This window comes from Vigna umbellata, chromosome 6 (genome assembly GCF_029865625.1).
Source record: "Vigna umbellata cultivar VRB3 chromosome 6, Vumbellata_1.0, whole genome shotgun sequence".
In the NCBI taxonomy this organism is placed as follows: domain Eukaryota; kingdom Viridiplantae; phylum Streptophyta; class Magnoliopsida; order Fabales; family Fabaceae; genus Vigna; species Vigna umbellata.
Genome location: NC_142170.1, coordinates 25,707,007 through 25,724,719, shown reverse-complemented (window position 1 = coordinate 25,724,719; position 17,713 = coordinate 25,707,007). Strand labels below are relative to the sequence as shown.

The 17,713-nt window shown below is 39.9% G+C and overlaps 1 protein-coding gene and 1 non-coding gene across 2 annotated transcripts; both read left to right on the top strand.

Moving 5' to 3' along the window:
* Positions 1 to 5,466: 5,466 nt before the first annotated feature.
* GSL05 (glucan synthase-like 5) lies at positions 5,467 to 17,076 on the top strand. Its single transcript, XM_088092708.1, has 2 exons — positions 5,467 to 11,023; positions 16,686 to 17,076. The coding sequence occupies exon 1, from the start codon at positions 5,702 to 5,704 to the stop codon at positions 11,009 to 11,011; it is 5,310 nt and encodes a 1,769-aa protein (XP_087948834.1). The 5' UTR covers positions 5,467 to 5,701; the 3' UTR covers positions 11,012 to 11,023; positions 16,686 to 17,076.
* Positions 8,661 to 8,741, top strand: LOC124849197 (small nucleolar RNA J33). Its single transcript, XR_007029749.1, has one exon. It is a non-coding gene; the product is annotated as a small nucleolar RNA J33 (small nucleolar RNA).
* Positions 17,077 to 17,713: the final 637 nt, after the last annotated feature.

The window sequence follows — 17,713 nt, the reverse complement described above, 5'->3', positions numbered from 1 at the left end:
ACCTGTATTACGAAGGGAATATAATCGAATTGCAAGTTTAAAGAAAGTAGATGGTTATATACCGTGTAAGGTAGACCGGTGGGTTGAACATGCTCGGATGAGAATGGTGGTTCCCAGAGAGCACTTATGAGAATAATGGTCCGTGGCCCAGGAGAACTTCCCAATAGACGTTAATGACCATCCCTAGCCCAGGAGTTCTTGGAGAATCTTCGGGCGGATGACAGGCATGGTGGCCGAGTACCTGTGTAGCCGAATGGTCGAACTCTTGTGAGGCCGATCGACCGAATACCTGGATGTTGAGGCCACAGAAGGCCAAGCAGTAGGTGTCGAGCGACCGGACACCTACAAGGCTGAACGGCCGAAACGGATGTACGGAAGGCCGAATGGCCAAATTAATTGGAGGTCGAATGGACGAACGTATGCTGAGGCCGGACGACCGAGAGTTGAGGCCTGATGGCCGAGCGCTTGTTGAGTCGGGATGACCGAGAGTTAAGGCCTGATGGACGAACGCTTAATTAGGCCGGATGGACGAGCGCATGTTGAGGCCGGACGGACGAGCGCTTGTTGAGTCGGGATGACCGAGAGTTAAGGCCTGATGGACGAACGCTTAATGAGGCCGGATGGACGAGCGCATGTTGAGGCCTTGTGGCCGAGAGTTGGCTGCCGGATGGGCGAGCGCTCGTTGAGGACGGCCGGCCGAGAGCTTGTTGGGGCCGGATGACCAGATTCTGGATGCCAAATTTGGCTAAGTACCTAAGGCCGAATGACTGGATGGTAGAGGCGAAACACGTACCTTGGAGGCCAAATGGCCGGGTGGCGGATGCCAAATTTGGTTGAGGCCGGTCCGGGAGTTGAGGTCGAATGACCGGGAGTTCAGGCAGGATGTCCGGATGTTGGATGCCAAATTTGGCTAAGTACCTAAGGCCGAATGGCCGGGTGGTAGAGGCGAAACACGTACCTTGGAGGCCAAATGGCCGGGTGACGGATGCAGAATTTGGCTGAGGTGAGGCCGGACGGCCGAGAGATGAGGCCGAACGGCCGAAAACTTACTAAGGCCGGAGGGCCGAGAGTACGAGGCCGGATGGCCGAGGCTTGGGGCTGGACGACCGTGAATTAAGGTCGAACGGCCAGGAAATCAGGCCGGACGACCGAGACTTGCGTAATGTTGATGAAGCCGAGTGCAAAGGGCTGAAGGGCCGGGAGTTGACGTTCTTCTGATGTGCCCCTCATTGGTTCCTTGTGTTTACACTGGGGAATACCCACTCGGCCCCACGGTGGGCGCCAAATGTTTCGACCGAATCCGTGAGGGCCCTGTTAAAACACACAAGCTTGTTGAAGATCGGACGGACGATCACGAATGGTAAAGGCTGGCGGACGAGCAATGAAGCTGCTATGGACCGGGCGGACGCTTTCTCTCCAGCTGAAGCGGATCGAGCGGCTCTATCTCCAGGGGCTCTAGGCGCTGCTGAAAACCGGACGGACGCAGAACAAGCAGCTTTGGCGCTTGGTGGCACTTGGAGCTGACGAGAGCTGGGCGGACGCTGCTGAATCCCACAAGCTGAAGAAGGCCGGACCAAAACTAGACGGACGGCAACCTCTTTGCCGAGGATTGGACGCACTGTGTAGGGTTTCTCCCTATGTACTCCAGATGGTCACCCTCCTACTCCAAGCCGGGTGGTCGGGTACCTGCCAAAGCCACTCCGACGCTCAAGTTAGTTATATGATAGAGCGTTCTATAATGCATGCATATGTTGCGTTCTAAGCAATCTGTCCAGAACTCATACCTGAAATCCTTTATTTATACTGATTGTAATGGGCTTTTACCTTTCGTGGGCCTGATAACGACCCAATCATACCATAATCTTCGTTAAGGGCTGTAATGAGTCATTAGCGTTTAACTGTGTAGTCGACAAAGTGCGGGTCGGTTGGGAATGATGGTCGGCCAGGGATGTCAACCTGGGTGGGCGTCCATCTGGTTCTACTGTCTGGTCACACTGGACGGACGCTCGGTCCTGATTGCCATATTGGGCGGACGTTCGGTTCACGAATGGCTGGACGCTCGGTCCTGATCGCCATCTTAGGCGGTCGTTCGGTTCATGAATGGCTGGACGCTCGGTCCTGATTGCCATCTTGGACGGACGTTCGGTTCCTGAATGGCTGGACGCTCGGTCCTGATTGCATCTTGGCTGGCCGTTCGGTCCATTCATGAACCGAACGTTCTTGGAGGGTCTCTCGGTTTATGACTGGAGAGTACCGGTCGGTATATGTTAGTTTGGACGCCCGGTCTTGATTGTGATCTTGGTGGGCGACATTGTGTTAACCGCTCGCTCGGTCTATGCCAGGAGGACCTGTCGGTACAGCTAGTATATTGCTAGTCACTAAAATTCAAGTTTTAATAAAAATACAAAAATATTGATAATTCACGTATCCAAAGATCGGAAAATTAATTTATTTTAATTATGTTTCTATTAATATTTGCACATCTAATATACTGTGATATTTTTCTTATTTCTTACCATATTAAACACATCATCATCATTATTATTATAATATAAGTAGACTTCAACAATCATGATTTGAAATGAATTTGTGTGTTTTTGAATCTATTCAAACCTAAATTTAATAATATTCATGTTTTCATACATTTATAAATAGTTTTACACTAGCCATCAATTGTCAATCATTATGATAACTTTCTAGGCATAAATTTTTTTATTATATATATATATATATATATATATATATATATATAACTTTCTTTCTGAAAGTTTCTAAAATTATAACTTAAACATTAAGTTTATAATAAAATGGTAGGTAAAGAGTATGCGGAAAGGGAGAAGGAAAGATAAATCTCAATTACGTTTTATATTTGTTTCTTATTTATTAGAGTTTAATGCGTTTTCTTATTTTATAGTAAAGATTTAAAAATATTTTATATTGAAATTCTCGCTGTACAAAGAGAAAACTTATGTCCTTTGTTAAGCAAAATGTTTCTGCGAAAGAGTTTACAGTTCAGTTTTAATAAATTACAACGATTTTTTATAATATCCATAAATTAAAAATAAGCTTAAACATAACTTTTAAAATATTTATTTATTACAAAATTTAGGAATTTGACCCATGTAAAGTTCTTTAGTATGACTAAGAAGCAAGTTGTAATAACGTGATAGTGTGATGGTAAATGTATTTTTAAATAAATAATATTCGCCCAGTCTCATTTTCATTAACTAATTATTTGATATCATGAAAACATGTTCAATGTACAATTAATGCCTTAATTAATTATTTTTATCATTTGCATAATATATTTACGGAATATAAAGATTTTAGTGAAGTAAAATTATTTTATCAAAAATATCTTTAGATATTTAAGGAATTTAATGTCTGAATTTCTTTTAATTATTTTTCTTAAATATTAATTACAATTTTCTTAACCATTAAGACTAGAAGAAGTAAAATACCTGCTCCACATCCTTTATGATTAGGTCCAATCTAGTGGGCCACTCTTCCATTGGACAACTAACCTGCCAGAAAACTGGGTAGCAGCTTTAACAAAATCTTTATATCTTTATCTATCTATCTATATATATATATATATATATATATATATATATATATATATATATATATATATATATATATATAAATAAAGAAATTTCATGTTTATACAAAGTTAAATGATAATAATAATATTGCTTCCAGGAATCAGGTTAGATGGATGCATATTTTCTTTATATTTAGGTTTAAATATTTATTTCGTTTTTAAGAAGTGAATTTCTGTTTAATATGCAATTTTTAAAATGAAGATATTGAATCTGTATGTTATGAAAAATATACGAATAAGATCCACAAATAAAGAACAAATTTAACAAATCATCAAATAAAAAACTTAATAAGAGAGAGAAAAAACTGAACAACAAATGAAAAATATACGAATAAGGTTAAAAAAAAAGAACAAATTCAACAAATCATCAAACAAAAAACTTAACAAAAGAGAGAAAAAGTTAGACAATAAAAGTACGACCACATCACACTAACATACACACTAATATAAGGACTAAATGTCTTCATTTTTAAAACCGAGTACTAAACAAAAATTCAACTCTTAACATGAAGACGACGAAGTAAGATTTAAGCTTATATTTATTTTTATTTTTGAAATTTATATTTTTAATATTAGATGGAAATAAATTGTGTTTAATCTTTCTCAAATATATTTGTGCCAGTTAGAATATTTATTAAATATTCAAATAAAAAAAAAATAAAAGCCAAAAAAACGTTATACAATCATTCAACGTAATTAATACATATTTTTTAACGTCGTATGATAATGAAAACATTTTTGTATAAATTAAAAATATTTAAATTGATTTAAAAGATTTGAGAATGTTTAATTTGTTTTAATATTCCTTGTCAATATCAAGCCAAGTTTATAAATGTTATTATTAATTTATTTGTGATCCTTGATTTAAACCTCACAATTCTTTTATCAGGTTACCCGTTCCTACTAACTCGCGAGAATAATTTCATTTTTGTATTGTCTTAATTAATTTTCAAATATAACAAAAATGAAAATGCAGTTTTTTAAATTCAAATTTATCAATACAATATGTAAAAATGACAATATCTAATTACATCAATTGAAAATACAGTTTACAAAGACTGGACATATATTCATAACATTTTTATTTCAACATTAAAATTAACTAACACATTAAAATGTATTTTCTATTTTTTTTAATATAGAGCCATATTGTGTTAGCGTTCAAAATTGAAAGTGGTGATTTTTCTCTCTTTCTTTATTTTTTTATTACGTACGCTTCAGCGGTTTTGAAACGAGAGAAGCGCGTAGCGTTTGTCTGTCTCCGCCATTCAAATTGCACGTTACGTTACCTTTTCACTTTTCTTTGGCTTTAAATCCAATTTGTCAACTTCAACATAATACAAAATTATTTCATAGTTACTTTATTGCTGTCAAACAAAAAAAATACAGTGCTTCAAATTAATTAACTACCCATATTTTAACTGAAAAAAATATAAAAAGTACATATATTTCAATACAATTCGTTCTAGCACCTTGTAAGAGGCTGCTTCTTATAGATGGCCGGGAGGGATATTCTCACACGATCACATCAACCCACAATTTTATTTTCTGTGTTTCGATGTCAAATTGGATTCATTGGTCAACGATACTCGTAAATTGCAATTTTATTTTCAAATTTAGGGATCACGATCCATAAATTGACCACAAGAAAAAGAAAAGAAAAAAAAGACAACGACGGGGAAAGCGAAGCAAGAACTAGGTCAAATTCGAGCTTACCAAAAACTTCATCGGTAAATTAATTAAAATAAAACAAGAAATAAATTCAAAAGAGACGAAAAAGGTACAAGTTTTAGGCAATATTGGTTAGGAAAATATTTAATCCGTTTGATTAACTCAGCAATTAATTAAAACTAAATAAGCAATGTGAAAGTATCTCAACGCGCTTCTAAGGCGCCTTTCTTCTTCCCCCTCAGCTTTCACCAGTGCGCACGTTAGCCACCATCACCATTCATCACCTTCTCTCTTTCTCTCTCTCTCTGTAACTAACACTACCCACACTTTCGGCACCTTCTTCAACTTCAAAACCCGTTACTGTGTAGTACTACTGCTACTGCTGTTACAGTTGCATCCTTCTTCTAGGGTTTCGATTCCCATGCTATGAGTCTCCGCCACCGTCATCCTCAGCCGCCGGCTGCCGGCGCTCCGGGCCGGGACGATGAGCCTTTCAACATCATTCCCTTGCACAACCTCCTCACGGACCACCCGTCGCTCCGCTTCCCAGAGGTCCGCGCGGCGGTGGCGGCTATGCGGGCAGTCGGGGACCTCCGACGACCTCCTTTCGGGCAATGGCAGCAGAACATGGACCTCCTCGACTGGCTTGCGCTCTTTTTTGGATTCCAGCGTGACAACGTTCGGAACCAGCGTGAGCATTTGGTTCTCCATCTCGCGAACGCTCAGATGCGCCTCACGCCGCCGCCGGACAACATCGACACGCTCGACGCCGGCGTGCTCCGGCGGTTCCGCAAGAAGTTGTTGAAAAACTACGGGGCGTGGTGCTCCTACCTCGGGAAGAAGTCCAACATCTGGATCTCCGACAACCGGCGTGGAGGCGCAGGGGACGACCTTCGACGTGAGCTGCTCTACGTGTCTCTGTACCTCTTGATCTGGGGAGAGGCTGCAAATCTTCGCTTCATGCCGGAGTGCATCTGCTATATCTTCCACAACATGGCGAACGAGTTGAACAGAATTTTGGAAGATTATATCGACGAGAACACTGGGCAGCCGGTTATGCCCTCGATTTCCGGTGAGAACGCGTTTTTGAACATGGTTGTGAAGCCTATTTATGAGACTGTTAAGCGTGAGGTTGATAGTAGTAGGAATGGTACTGCTCCTCATAGTGCTTGGAGGAACTATGATGATATTAATGAATATTTTTGGAGTAGGAGGTGTTTTGAGAAGCTGAAGTGGCCTCTTGATGTTGGGAGTAACTTCTTTGTTACTGCTGGTGGTGGTGGGAAGCATGTGGGGAAGACTGGGTTTGTGGAGCAGAGGTCGTTTTGGAATTTGCTTAGGAGTTTTGATAGGCTTTGGGTGATGTTGATATTATTTCTTCAGGCTGCTATTATTGTGGCTTGGGAAGAGAGGAAGTTCCCTTGGCAGGCTTTGGAGGATAGGACTGTGCAGGTCAGGGTTTTGACTATATTTTTCACTTGGAGTGGTTTGAGGTTTGTGCAGAGTTTGCTTGATGTGGGGATGCAGTATAGGTTGGTGTCTCGGGAGACAATTGGGCTTGGAGTGAGGATGGTGCTGAAGTGTGTTGTGGCTGCTGCCTGGATTGTTGTGTTTGGTGTGTTTTATGCCAGGATTTGGACGCAGAGGAACCAGGATAGGCGGTGGTCACCAGCAGCGAATGATCGGGTGGTGAACTTTCTGGAGGTTGTGGTTGTTTTCCTTATTCCGGAGCTTCTAGCTGTGGCTCTTTTTGTGCTTCCTTGGATTAGGAATTTTGTGGAGAAAACAAATTGGAAGATTTTCTACATGTTGTCATGGTGGTTTCAGAGCAGGAGCTTTGTGGGACGTGGTCTGAGGGAAGGTCTTGTGGACAATGTGAAGTATTCAGTTTTCTGGGTTGTGGTGCTGGCCACGAAATTTTGCTTCAGTTACTTTTTGCAGGTGAAACCCATGATTGCTCCGTCAAAGGCAGTGTTGGACCTGAAAAATGTTAGCTACGAATGGCATGAGTTTTTTCATAACAGCAACCGGTTGGCTGTGGGGTTGTTGTGGCTTCCAGTTGTGTTGATTTATCTTATGGATATACAGATTTGGTATTCGATATACTCGTCTTTTGCTGGGGCGGGTGTGGGGTTGTTTGCACACTTGGGTGAGATAAGAAATATGCAGCAGCTGAAATTGAGGTTCCAGTTTTTTGCCAGTGCAATTCAGTTTAATCTCATGCCGGAGGAGCAGTTATTGAATACAAGAGGAACATTGAAGAGTAAGTTTAAGGATGCCATTCACAGGCTGAAGCTCAGGTACGGTCTTGGTCGGCCCTATAGGAAGCTTGAGTCTAACCAGATTGAGGCCAACAAGTTTGCTTTGATATGGAATGAGATAATTCTGTCTTTTAGGGAGGAGGATATTATATCTGACAAAGAGTTTGAGTTGCTGGAGCTGCCTGAGAACTCTTGGAATGTCAGGGTAATCCGCTGGCCATGTTTTCTTCTCTGCAATGAGCTACTGTTGGCACTCAGTCAGGCCAAAGAACTGGTTGATGATAGTGATAAGAGGCTTTATAAGAAGATATGCAAGAGTGAATACAGACGCTGTGCTGTCATTGAAGCTTATGACAGTGTCAAGCACTTGCTTCTTGCGATTATCAAGCACAACACCGAAGAGCATTCTATTGTGACTGTTCTGTTTCAGGAAATTGGTCACTCTCTCGAGATTGAAAAATTCACTAAATTGTTTGATACAACTGCACTGCCTAAGCTCCACGACAAGTTGATAAAACTAGTTCAGTTATTAAACAGGCCGGTCAAAGATCCTAACCAAGTAGTGAATACCCTTCAAGCCCTTTATGAGATTGCTATCCGAGACTTTTTCAAGGAGCAAAGAAATCCTGATCAGCTAAAGGAGGATGGTTTGGCTCAACAGAATCCTGCTTCAGGTCTACTTTTTGAGAATGCCATTCAGTTACCTGACGCCAGGAATGAGAACTTCTATCGGCAGGTCCGGCGCTTGTACACAATTCTTACATCCAATGATTCAATGCAAAACATTCCAGTAAATTTAGAAGCTAGACGGAGAATTGCTTTCTTCAGTAACTCACTTTTTATGAACATGCCCCATGCTCCCCAAGTTGAGAAAATGATGGCTTTCAGTGTGCTAACACCTTACTATAGTGAAGAAGTGTTATACAATAAAGAACAGCTCAGAAATGAGAATGAAGATGGGGTTTCAATCCTGTACTATTTGCAGACTATATATGATGATGAGTGGAAAAATTTTATAGAGAGGATGCGTCGAGAGGGAATGACTAAGGACAGTGATCTTTGGACTGATAAACTTAGGGATTTGAGGCTCTGGGCTTCCTATAGGGGCCAGACCCTATCACGGACAGTTAGAGGAATGATGTACTACTACCGGGCTCTCAAGATGTTGACTTTTCTGGATTCTGCATCAGAAATGGATATTAGAGAAGGTGCCCGGGAACTTGTTTCAATGAGACCAGATAGCTTACATAGTTCCATCTCTGAAAGGTCACCTTCCTCTAAGAGTTTAAGTAGAGCAAGCAGCTCGGTTAGTCTGTTATTCAAAGGCCATGAGTATGGGACTGCTTTAATGAAATTCACGTATGTGATTGCTTGTCAGATATATGGAACTCAGAAGGAAAAGAAGGATCCTCACGCTGATGAAATTTTGTATCTAATGCAAAAAAATGAGGCTCTTCGGGTTGCTTATGTTGATGAGAAAACCACTGGAAGGGATGAGAAGGAGTATTACTCTGTTCTTGTTAAGTATGACCAACAGTTGCAGAAGGAGGTGGAAATTTACCGAGTAAAGTTGCCTGGGCCCTTGAAGCTTGGGGAAGGAAAGCCAGAAAATCAAAATCATGCCATAATCTTCACCCGTGGTGATGCAGTCCAGACTATTGATATGAATCAGGACAACTACTTTGAGGAAGCTCTTAAAATGCGAAATCTCTTGGAAGAATACAGGCATTACTATGGTATCCGAAGGCCCACTATTTTGGGAGTTAGGGAACACATTTTTACGGGTTCTGTTTCTTCTCTTGCCTGGTTCATGTCAGCTCAGGAAACAAGTTTTGTCACCTTAGGGCAGAGGGTTTTGGCAAATCCTTTGAAGGTTAGAATGCATTATGGTCACCCAGATGTATTTGACAGATTTTGGTTCTTGACTCGAGGTGGTATCAGTAAAGCTTCCAGAGTGATCAACATAAGTGAGGACATCTTTGCTGGATTTAATTGTACTCTTCGTGGAGGGAATGTCACTCACCATGAATACATTCAGGTTGGAAAAGGAAGGGATGTTGGGTTGAATCAAGTATCAATGTTTGAAGCAAAGGTTGCTAGTGGAAATGGGGAGCAAATCCTAAGTAGAGATGTGTACAGATTGGGACATAGGCTGGATTTTTTCCGGATGCTGTCATTCTTCTACACTACTGTGGGGTTCTTCTTTAACACAATGATGGTGATTCTGACTGTATATGCATTTTTATGGGGTCGGCTATATCTTGCGCTTAGTGGTGTTGAGAATGCAATGGAAAGTAACAGCAATAACAATGAAGCACTTGGTACCATCTTGAATCAACAGTTCATCATCCAACTTGGACTTTTCACTGCCCTTCCCATGATTGTAGAAAATTCCCTTGAGCATGGGTTCCTTCAAGCCATATGGGATTTCTTGACAATGCAGCTCCAGCTTTCATCAGTTTTTTACACATTCTCAATGGGCACTCGTAGTCATTTCTTTGGTCGGACTGTACTGCATGGTGGGGCGAAATATCGAGCTACTGGTCGTGGTTTTGTTGTTGAGCACAAGAGATTTGCTGAAATCTATAGACTCTTTGCTCGTAGCCATTTTGTGAAAGCAATTGAGTTGGGGCTAATACTTGTAATTTATGCATCACATAGTCCTGTAGCTACTGACACTTTTGTTTATATAGCGTTGACGATCACTAGTTGGTTCTTAGTAGTGTCATGGATTATGGCGCCATTTGTGTTCAATCCTTCTGGCTTTGATTGGTTAAAAACTGTTTATGACTTTGATGATTTTATGAACTGGATTTGGTACAGTGGAAGTGTGTTTGCTAAAGCTGAACAGAGCTGGGAAAGGTGGTGGTATGAAGAACAGGATCATCTGAAGGTGACTGGCCTTTGGGGAAAGCTTTTGGAGATAATCTTAGACCTTCGATTCTTCTTTTTCCAATATGGAATTGTGTACCAGCTTGGCATTTCTGCTGGAAGTACCAGTATTGCTGTTTACTTGCTATCCTGGATTTATGTGCTTGTTATATCTGGGATTTATGTGGTGGTTGTGTATGCCCGGAACAAATACGCAGCTAAAGAGCACATCTATTATCGGCTGGTCCAGTTCCTTGTCATAATTCTTGCAATACTTGTGATAGTTGGTTTGCTGGAATTCACTAAATTCAAATTCATTGATATTTTCACTAGCTTGCTGGCATTCGTTCCCACAGGTTGGGGCCTGATATCAATTGCCCAAGTATTCCGACCATTTTTGCAGTCCACTATCATTTGGGATGGTGTTGTTTCAGTGGCTCGTCTATATGACATAATGTTCGGAGTCATTGTTATGGCCCCTGTGGCACTCTTATCATGGTTGCCTGGATTTCAGAATATGCAAACCAGAATACTTTTCAATGAAGCATTCAGCAGGGGCCTCCGGATATTCCAGATTGTTACAGGGAAAAAATCACAGAGTTGACTGTGAATTGAGGTAATTTTTATTCATATTTATTGTATATTTGATCTGGCTTAAGTCACGCTGTATTAGTATTGGAATCAGCATGTGTTGGTGTATTTTGTGAATGTCTAATGTTTGTGTGAAATATTATATCTGTCTAAGGCCTCAATGCATTAAATCCGGATCACCATAAGTTGGTGTACTTTGTAAAGTACTGCTATTTCTGAGCTATTGCGGTTTCTTTTGAATGAACTATATATGTATACTTGTGCCTTCGTGCATGTGATATCTGTCGACTGCAGTCCCTAAGGGGACGATAACCTGCTTCTAATGAAGCAGCTTCTGCTTTAATAACCTAAAAATATATACTTAAGATTGAAAAGAAATAATTCTTGAGGGCTTAATTGATCCCTTTCACAATCTTCTATTTATAAGAATAAATTGATACACAAGTACATGATAAATAGGGTAACCCTAGACACAATATAATCATGATAAATAGGGTAACCCTAGACACAATATAATCATGATAAATAGGGTAATCCTAGACACAATATAATCATGATAAATAGGGTAACCCTTGACACACTATAATGATGATAAAATAGGATAAATATCCTAACACTCCCCCTCAAGCTGGAGCATACAAATTGTATGTACCAAGCTTGGAACAAATAAACTCAATCCGATGACCCCTTAATGATTTGGTCAATACATCTGCGAGTTGATCGTTTGACCCAATAAACTCAGTACATATTTCTTTGGTCAACAACTTTTCACGAACAAAATGACAATCAATTTCTATATGTTTAGTCCTCTCGGGAAACACTGGATTTGATGCAATGTGGAGAGCAGCTTGATTGTCGCAATACATCTTCATAGTATGGATGTCACAAAATTTAACCTCTTGAAGGAATTGTTTCACCCATATAAGTTCACATGTTAATGATGCCATTGCCCTATACTCGGCTTCCGCGGTTGATCGGGCTACTACATTCTGTTTCTTACTTTTCCATGAAATAATGTTTCCTCCCAGAAAAACACAATATCCTGTTGTAGACCGTCTATCAATAGGTGATCCTGCCCAATCTGCATCACAATACCTAGAGACATGAATGCTTCCTTTATCTTCATATAACAATCCTTGCCCGGGAGCCTTCTTTACATATCTTAGAATGCGAATGAGAGCATTCCAATGGTCAACACATGGAGCCTGCATGAACTGACTAACCACTCCAACTACAAAGGATAGATCTGGCCTTGTAATAGTGAGATAAATCAGTTTGCCAACTAGCCTCCTATACCTCTCTGGATCGGAGAATAATTCACCTTCTTCTGTCCTTAATTTCTGATTTGGGTCCATGGGACTGTCTACCGGTCTACAATCAATCATGCCTGTTTCTTGTAATATATCAAGAGCATACTTCCTTTGGGAGATTACAACTCCATCTTTTGATTGCGCTACTTCAATGCCTAAGAAGTATTTGAGACTTCCAAGATCCTTGGTTTGAAAATGTCTACACAAGTACTCTTTTAGTTGAGATATTCCAACAGCATCATTTCCTGTAATGACAATATCATCAACATATACTATTAAGTAAACACATTTCCTGAGAGAAGAATGACAATAAAAAACTGAATGGTCTGCTTCACTACGTTTTAGCCCAAATTTTTGAACAATGGAGCTAAACTTTCCAAACCAAGCACGTGGGGATTGTTTGAGGCCATATAGAGATCGATGCAATTTGCATACCATACCAGACTCCCCCTGAGCAACAAACCCAGGAGGTTGCTCCATATAAACTTCTTCCTCAAGATCACCATGTAGGAAGGCATTCTTATATCCAATTGATGAAGTGGCCAGTGACGAATTGCTGCCATGGCAAAGAAGAGACGAATAGTAGTCATCTTGGCTACAGGAGAGAAAGTGTCACAATAATCAAGACCATAAACCTGAGTGTAACCTTTTGCAACAAGTCGAGCTTTGAGCCGATCAATTTCACCATCAGGGCCAACTTTAACTGCATACACCCATCGACAACCAACCGCCTTTTTTCCTGGGGGAAGGGGCACCAACTCCCAAGTATTACTGTGGTCAAGAGCCTGCATTTCTGCAATCATAGCTTGTCACCATCCAGGATGATCAAGTGCTTCTTTCACATTCTTGGGTATAACAACAGAGGACACTGAGGATAAAAGAGAAAAATAGGAGGGCGACAATCGATGATAGCTTAGAAAATTATAAATGGGATGAGGGTTCTGAGTGGAACGAGTACCTTTTCTGAGGGCAATAGGCCATGCTAAATCATTTGCACCAGGAGGCGTGGGAGGAGGTGACGAGGGAGAAGAATCTGAAGTAGGAGATTCACCATTGTCTTGGGGAGGTGGACTATCCATTGGGGCCCTGTGTGGGATGATCTCAGTATGTGAAGAAACAGGTGTAAAAGGATTGTGATCAAGACTTGGAATGATAGAGACAGTGGAGCTATTTGACTCAGCCATTGGAATAGGAAGGACCTGCTGGAGGATAGAAACATCCTGAACAGATGGAGAGAAGTAAGGAGTCTGTTCAAAGAATGTGACATTGGCAGACATGTAATACTTCTTAGTTTCAAGAGAGTAACACCGATATCCTTTTTGAAGTCGAGAATAGCCTAAGAAGACACATTTGAGAGCCCAAGCGGAGAGTTTGTCTAGACCTGGAGACATGTCATGAACAAAACATACACAGCCAAACACTCGGGGAGATGTATGAAAGAGAGGATCATTAGGAAACAAAATGGAGAAAGGGACTTTATTATCAAGAGAGGAGGAGGGCATCCTATTAATAAGATAACATGCAGTTAAAATGGCATCCCCCAGTGATGGACAGGAATATGGGCACCAAGCAAAAGGGTACGAGCAGTTTCAACCAAGTGTCTATTTTTTCGTTCTGCTATACCATTTTGCTGTGGTGTATGAGGACAAGTAGACTGATGTAAGATACCATGGGAACTCAAGATGGCAGAAAAGGAGGATGAGAAATACTCTTTTGCATTATCACTTCTGAATATTTTTATTACTTCACCAAATTGATTCTTGATTTCATTCAAAAAGGATGTAAAGATAGCTAACAATTCAGAACGATTTTTCATAAGATAAACCCAAGTACATCTTGAATATTCATCAATAAAGGTAACAAAATATCTAAAACTAAAGGAGGAGATACGACTAGGTCCCCATATATCAGAATGGATGATGGAAAAACGAGAATTACATATTGATTGAGACCTTTTAGGAAAGGAAGATCTAACATGTTTTCCTAATTGACATGACTCACATTCTAAGGTTTGGAGACCACTAAGTTCAGGACACATCTTTTTTAATTTGGACAAATGAGGATGGCCAAGTCGATCATGTAGCACTTTAGGATTAGGAGCAGCAACACACGACACCCTTGGACGAGATCCAAAATGGTATAATCCGCCAGCTTCATATCCTTCTCCAATCTGTCTCCCCGAACCACGCTCCTGTATAACAAAAGATTTATGATCAAAGGTTATTGAACAATTTAACATTTTAGTCAACTGGCTTAAGGAAATTAAATTAAAAGGACAATTAGGAACAAAAAGGACTGAGTTGAGATTGAGGGAGGGAGACAAAGAAACATGACCGACTCCTTTGGAAGAAGTTTTAGATCCATTTGCAAGGGTTATGAAACGAGGTTTTTCTCGAAAGGAAATAGATGAGAACAAAGAGGTATTACCAGAAATGTGATCAGAAGCACCTGAGTCAATTACCCATGAATTCTGACATTCCATAGATTGAGAAACGCAGGCTGTTGATGTATTGGGAGATTGAGATGGTTGTGCCAAGCTGTTAGACTTTAACCTTAAATACTTTTGATATTCTTCCTCAGAAAACATAGAAGTGGAGGTTTCAGTTTTCGAAGTGGAAGTTTCAGTCTTTGAAATATTGGCGGTTTTGGAAGGGAAACCATGTAAGGAGTAGCAATTCTCTTGAGTATGACCTATTCTTTTACAATATGTGCATTGAGTACGTCCCCGACCTCCTCGTCCTCCTCCTCTAGTGCCACGTCCTCCTCTTCCTCGTGTGGCAACCATGACAGATGGTTCCACTAGTTCATGCGCTTCTTGAGTTTGAGATACCGGGACACGCAGAAGCCGAGTGGTCAATGTTTCCATAGAGGGGACCTCATGACTAGTTAGAATTTGATCTCTGAGATGATCAAAATCGGGATGTAGGGCACGAAGGATCAACACCATGTAAAAATAGTCTAGTTTCTTTTTTATATCCTCTAATGGATCTACTTCCAAAAACATCCTAAGTTCTTCGACAGCAGATTGGGCTTCAGCCATGAAGGACACCATATCATGGTCTGCCATTTTAAGAGATGCAAGCTTGTTCGTAGTGTCATAGAGACGTTGAATATCGTTGGCATAAATGCTTTGGGCTTTCTTCCAAAAGGAGTAACAAGTTTTGAAAGCCCTCAAAGATACAAAAAGTTTGGGTTCCACTGATTGCCATAACAAGGCACACAACTGGAAATCTGCTTGTTTCCACTGATCAGCTTTTTCAGTAGGCACATGGCTTCCATCTCGCTCAAGGTGGTCATAATGCCCTTGACCAAGGAACCACATTTCAACGGCAGCAGACCATGATAGATAATTTTTTCCATTTAGCTTCTCGGAGGTAATTGATGGATTTCCAGAGAAGGAAAGAGTACTGCCAGACGCCATTTTTGAAGAAGACAAATAGTACGTGCAAGGAACAAGAAAACCCTAAGGGTTTAGACGAAGGAAACTGTGACAGTGATGGACGACGGCGGCCGGCGACGGACGACGGTGGCCGGCGGCGACGGTGGCCGGCGACGGAAGACGGTGGCCGACGGTTGATGGTGGCCGGCGACGGGCAGCGGCGGGCGACGAAGAACTGTGGCGCTGGACAGATATATATTACGAGACAGAAACCAGAGCGGGATCGACCCGCTCTGATACCAACTTAAGATTGAAAAGAAATAATTCTTGAGGGCTTAATTGATCCCTTTCATAATCTTCTATTTATAAGAATAAATTGATACACAAGTACATAAATAGGGTAACTCTAGACACAATATAATCATGATAAATAGGGTAACCCTAGACACAATATAATCATGATAAATAGGGTAATCCTAGACACAATATAATCATGATAAATAGGGTAACCCTTGACACACTATAATGATGATAAAATAGGATAAATATCCTAACATATATTTACACCAAAAAGAAGAATATAAATAAGTGAATCAGCGTAGTTTTCTCAATTTTTCTATAAGCCCGAGTAAATTAATAGTGTAATATCAATTTCACTGAACCATGGCTATCATTTGACAACCCAGCCCCCATATATATGTATTTTTTTTCTGAAAAATATTAAAAAAGTTCTGAAAAAATATTAAAAGTTCTGAAAAAAAGTTCAGCCCTTGGATTTATAGCTGCAGAAGGTGTTGTTGAAAATACCACTGCCGCTTATCCTATTATGCGTGTCTTGTTTGTCTATTGTTGCTTGTTGTTATTTATATAAAGGCTCGTGCGGTTCTTTCCATCTTTCCTCTTATCACATTTGAACTTTTACTTGACTGAATTAATTACCTGCTATCATATGTTCGTGTATTTGTCCCTTTAGCTAAGAGGTCTGTTTATGTTTGCAGTATTGACAATGGAAAGATGTGTAGAGAAGACCATAGAAGACGAGAGATGAACTTTTTTGGGTTTCCAAATTTTCATCTGGTTGAGTTGGTGGCTGTGATATATTTTTTTCCTGTTCTGTGGATAGGGGAGATTAATTTTTTGCTTTACTTATCATATTTGTTATTGTAATTAGTCAACTCTGACGTTTTTTAAAATTAGTTTTGGCAGGTGATTTTCTGGTTGTGTGATACATCCCTGGCCATAATTGAGTTTTGTTAGCTTATTTCCTTAGTTAAGATTATAGTGCATGTTTAAGTCAAGAAAGATAATCGTTTATCTCTTGAATACCAAAAATACTTGCTGAATTGAACCCTCAGTCTTTGCAAATAGAAATTGAAACTTATCTTTCTATACTATGTTGACGACCAGGGAGAAACTGTGGCGACTTTTTGTGCCTGATATTTATGAATAGACGACCGATTTGTGTCAGAAATTTTAAGGATTGTTCTTTGAACTTTACACCTAAATATCCATTTGGTCTTAAAATAATACATATCAGTAATACAATTTATATGAAAATGGTTCTGTAAAGTTAAATAATTTTGTATTTTAGCAAATGAAATAGAACATTAGAGTAATGCAATTTTTTTAACATTTTTCTCTTTTCTATTATCTAATCATTCTTTTTGTCTTCTTTTTTTTATATTCTTTCCATCTCTTTCACTCCTACTAAATTCTACTGGAAAAGAAATAAAGAAAAAAAAAGCTAAAGAGTCAACGTGAATGTAAATAGAAGTTGATGGAAAAGAAATAGATGAGAAATATAAAGAAAATTTGTTTTTTTATTGAAATAAAGTAAAATTATCATCATTTGTACGTAGAAGTAAAATTACTTGTACGTGCGGCTTTAGTATTTTTGAATTAAATTAACATAAAAAGCCGTGACACGACTTTGGTATAACCAATATCCATTTGTACATATTACTGAAGTAATCTATATGGACCATGTTTCGGATGTGAGGGGCAGTGTTGGTCTTTCGTCTTCCGT